Raw genomic sequence first — 5,000 nt, forward strand, 5'->3', positions numbered from 1 at the left:
AGGAAGAGGTGCATCATGGGAAGGGAAACGGGCCTTTTATGTACACCCAAAGAAAACAAGAAAAATACACACACTGCTGCTGCTCACCGATGTGTTGTACACACCGTTTTTACCTCACACGGCAGTGTTTCCCATGTAACAAGTAGCATTGTGTGGTGCTACAACCAAAAAACATTGTGCCAGTGCAGGTATTGCGTGTTCTCCCATTGACAAACAGTATATGTGCGGCCTGTTGCTCAACATGTGGTACTCGGTTTTTATTCTAGTGTCAGTTCGAAATGTGTTATGCAATAAATCAGTGAGCAGCAGCAGTGTGCAGTTTTTTCTTCTTTTATTTACATTTACTTGTCCATTGGCTTACCAGTCCATTGGCTTCCTGGTTTTACCTTTGCACTTCAAATGTGGGGCTTCACTAATTAGATAACCATGCTAACTTGTTTTGCCCCTTAAACAGTCAGCTGCTAATGAATAGCTTGAAATGCTCTGCAGTTGGATCTGTGTTACCTCTGCACATGTTTGGTGAGGAACAAATGTTCTGTAATTGCCATGTTTTCATTTTGTTTTCACACTTCATGTGGCGGACCAGAACCTTGCCCTGCAAGGGCCGATTCTGGCCTTGGGGCCACCAATTGAATAATAGGCTATACACCCTTGAATTGAACAAAGTCTGACCCCTTTTTCAACCTGCAGGCTGACTGAGTTCGAGGACACCCCAACCAGTCAGCTGACCATAGATGAGTTCATGCGTGTGGACCTGGAGCAGGAGTGTGACCCCCCCTCCTTCACAGCCGGACAGCGCAAGATCAGACTACAGCAGGTATACACTTGCAGTGAAAATACATGGAGGCGCTAAGCTGCCGCCTCGACACGCTAGCAAAAATCGTCTAGTGCAGTAAGATGAATCAAACTCCGCCCACCCAATGCAAAGGAGTTTGCTCAAACTAGCTCTCCTAACGGTAGGGACACATAGGAGGCGAAGCAAGCGAAGCGAAGACAGGCGAAATCCAACCGTAATCAGGTCGTCGCGGCGAATCAAATGGAATGGAACAGTTATGTTGTTGATTTGATTGGGCCGTGGCAGGCGAATTCGCTCTTCATTTGCATAACATTAAACTTTCTTTGATAATTTCGCTTCGCTTCGCTCCGCTCCTCGTCGCTTGCTTTCGCTTGCCATCGCTTGCCTTCGCCTCTCTCATAGGAATGAATGGCAAAGTTTGCAAATTCGCGTGTATGTGTCCCAACTGTTAGGGGGCATTGTCCCCTCCTTCTTCTTCTCTTTCTGCTGTGTTTGGTGGCGGCTAGCACTGCCATCTACAGTGCTAGGGGAACTCCATTTATTCTAAAACTCCTAAAGGGGCGTTCACCTGATGTCACATGGATCCCTTAAAAGTACAGACTTTATCTATCTTACTCTACTAGACAATATTTGACGCTAGCACCGCTCTGAGTGGACGTGTCCTGAAAGGCAGTTGGAGAGACCTTAAATTTAGACAAATTCTTAATGCTAACACTTATTTTGCTAGCAGTATTGAAGTATAATGCTAACCAACGGGTTTACTTAACATTTTAAATGTACACATTCATCTTCAAATGTTTATCTGTACTACTGTACTTGCCATCTTCCAATGTCATGTCATTTCAAGCGATGTCATTGGTTACTGCTTTGGTTCACTACCACCGCTCCTCATTACCCGTTATTCAGCAATTTATTTCGGCCTTGCTCGCCTCACTTCTCTATGTCACCACCTATTACCTCCCTCTTCTCCAACGGAAAATAATGGCACGTTACCGCCTCTACTACCTTGGTCGCTTCCATGTTTTTTCGGCGTCATCCTCTCAGCCCAACCTATCACTTATATCTTCACTCGCCTAAACCCCCTTCTGTTCATTTCAGTTAACCCAAACCAAACCTCTGACTCCACAGTGTTAAGCGCACACACACAGTGTAGTGTTAAATATAAAGATGCCACAGTTGAATCACTTACTTACTCCGTGAAGCTCTGTGCACTGTGTAAATTTCATAGTTCTATTTTCTTTGTGGAGTTGAACATACTGGATATAGTGAATGAGTGAATGCATCACTCCGCATTCGGCTGTAGGAAATGTGTTTTTTCATGAGAGCTTCTGGTTTCATACAGGCATTAGTTGACCTTGGTGAATCAGAAACGTCTCGATAACGATAGGAGAACAAAAGACACAAAGCCGACTCATATTAACATAATGAACGAATCTCCGAAATATTTGAATCTCGACGGGACCCGTAAGAAAAGGATGACACTCACCTATTACGTTTAACATCCCAAAGTGAGTAGGCTGTCTGTCATGGAGGGCGGTGGGTGGTAAAACTGCAGTGCTTTGCAGGAACTATAATGTATGTGTAATTGAGTGTAGTAGTGTGATGTTATGCATGCCTGGTTGTAGTCGTGCATGCATAAGCAGGCCTATTATTGGATGTGCCGGTCTGCCTCACGTAACTGTATCTCTCCCCTCTCCCTCTCCCCTCTGCCTTGCAGCTGGAGCAGGAGCTGGCGCAAAAACTCGATGAGTATCAAGGTCAGTATATTTCCGCCGGCTCTTACTAAGTGCTGACACACGCCAGAGTTGTATAAAGTAGAAGTAGCAGTACTGTTACAGATGTAAATATAACACTAGCTGTATGATATTATTTATTTGTCAAATTACTCCTGCTGTAATTACATACATAACTGCACTTCTGCTTCTACTATATACGTACATAGGTTTCCAGTTTACAAACATTCATGTCTGCGTTCGCAGCTAGGGGTCCCTTTGCAACTTCTGATTGTTTAGAAAGTGCTGTCACTCAAGGTGGCGCAACTGTATCTAATGGCAATAAATTAATTCGAAATTGGTGGTTACCATACTGATATACTGCAATGAATATGCTTCTGAGAACGTGCACTAAAAACGAGCAAAAATAATCTGGCTTTCGTTGCACCGCCCTGACATGTGCTACTCCTGAAACGTCACTGACCCATGAACGGTCAAGAGAAGTAGCCCAACACTGACATCATAACCATGCTACGTTTCATCTACATCTCAAGGTACATCACTGTACTGTTTTTCTATTTTTTTTTTCTTCTCTAGTTTGTTTTTGATTTTTTCCCCCCTTAATGCATCTATTATTATTAGGGGTGTAACGGTACACAAAAATCACGGTTCGGTACGTACCTCAGTTTTAGGGTCATGGTTCGGTACATTTTCAGTACAGTATATGGGAACAAAATAGAAAAACATTTTCTTCCTCAGCACGTTGTAAATTTCACCAAAATATTGTCAAAATACAAACGAAAAAAAAAAAAAAACATTCAACCTGCTACTTTGGGTCGGAGATTTCATCAGTGTAAGAAATAGTACTTTCTCCTCAAGTTTTCACAAAGACCAAGCCTCTACACCTGTTTTTTCTTGCATTCTCTCTCAGGGTTCTGCACGAGCCTCTGCATGTAGTAGTAAAAACATGAACAGAGTAGCCTTTTACTCAACCTTTCGGTACTCGGTACAGCACTGTTCTATTCGGTACACAGGCATGAAAATCCCTCACCTTTCGGCGAAATTCGACGTTTTGAAATCAAAATGGGTCATTTCTGTGAATCGTGTAGATCCAAGGAGAAATTTTTAGGGGGGCTCGAGCAAGGAGAAAAGTGTAGCGCCAACTTACTGTATCATTGTGTAGCGCTCTACCGCAGAAAACTTCATACAGTTTCAGGAGAGATTCCACAACTGACAATGACGTTTGACCAATCACAGCATTTGTTGCTGTCGGCACAGCCAATAACGTGAACGAGCTCAATCTAAGTCCCGCCCTTCATACTTCTCTTTGAAAGCGCAATTTAAAACAGGTGCCGCTTTGGTCTGCGGGCTGACGTGGTTGTATCAAATATCTTTCTTTATAGTTCTAGAACATCTCTGATTATAAGAAAATGTCCAAACGATCTGTCACAGATAGTCTACACGTTTCCCAGAGAGGTAGCTATTTGAGATCATGATTCTTGTTATGAGAACATCAAGACGCAAGCATTTCGATGAGAAGTGAGTGGATGTAGTTAGCCACAGTGGTTAAGCTGTTTTTCCTAATAATTTGAAACCGCATTTGCCCTGCCCACGTGAAAAAGTATTTATTCTCAAAAGAGCTCCGTTAATGAAAGCTTGGGTAGGCCTACGGCACGTTTTCCTGACGGCTATTTAACGGGTCTGTGCGCTACGAAATGGCGAAAGTAGGCGCTACGGGGAAGAAGCGCATATAGGCTGCGCGAGGCATCCGACATCATGCTTCGAATCATATGCTGCGGCTTCTTATAGCACGCACGAGAGAGAGGGAGAGGGAGAGGGAGAAAGAGCGAAGCCTAACTTAGTCAATCGTTTGACACGGGACAAATAGTTAGGAATTATATAGGAACCATGCCAAGTTTTTTGTAATCCCTTGGTAGCCTACATCTAAATGACATTAAAAATCTACCGATTTATATTTAGTGGAACACGGTCAAACAGTTTTTTTCACGGTCAAAGTTGGAGCTTTCCTATTATTTTTTCATAGGGAAACAGATATACTAGGTGAATGGACTAAAATTTCAGTAGTTCATCCAAACTGTGACAAGGATTTTTTGTATAGAAGTTGTCTGAAATATGATGATAAACTGTTCAAACGAGATCACAACCAGGGAAGCGTTGAAGGGGACATTGGATAGTGTTGATAGGAGGTGGTAGCCTACTTAGTTGCCATTAGGGGGCATTAGTCTATTTTATTTTTAAGGGGGGCATTGGCAGGGTTTTGATGAGGTCAAGGGGGAATTTATTTAAAAAAAAAAAATCTATCTATCTATCTATCTATCTATCTATCTATCTATCTATCTATCTATCTATCTATCTATCTATCTATCTATCTATCTATCTATCTGCCCCTCATCAGACATGACAGCATGACAATCATGAAGTAACGAAGATGGTTGGCAGTTCTTCTTATGTTCACTGTCCCTGGGTCGCTA

General features: G+C 42.7%; 1 protein-coding gene across 1 annotated transcript in view; it reads left to right on the forward strand.

The window, feature by feature from the left end:
* The window catches only part of brf1b (BRF1 RNA polymerase III transcription initiation factor subunit b), a 180,875-nt gene that overhangs the window by 70,505 nt on the left and 105,370 nt on the right, over positions 1-5,000 (forward strand). Inside the window, exons 7-9 of the mRNA XM_063223546.1 lie at positions 1-8; positions 691-817; positions 2,514-2,553. The exon at positions 1-8 is cut by the window's left edge and continues 86 nt beyond it. Of these exons, the coding sequence (XP_063079616.1) occupies positions 1-8; positions 691-817; positions 2,514-2,553 (175 nt within the window). The remainder of the gene's footprint in view (positions 9-690; positions 818-2,513; positions 2,554-5,000) is intronic.

The sequence above is a fragment of the Engraulis encrasicolus genome, chromosome 18 (genome assembly GCF_034702125.1).
Source record: "Engraulis encrasicolus isolate BLACKSEA-1 chromosome 18, IST_EnEncr_1.0, whole genome shotgun sequence".
Lineage (NCBI taxonomy): Eukaryota > Metazoa > Chordata > Actinopteri > Clupeiformes > Engraulidae > Engraulis > Engraulis encrasicolus.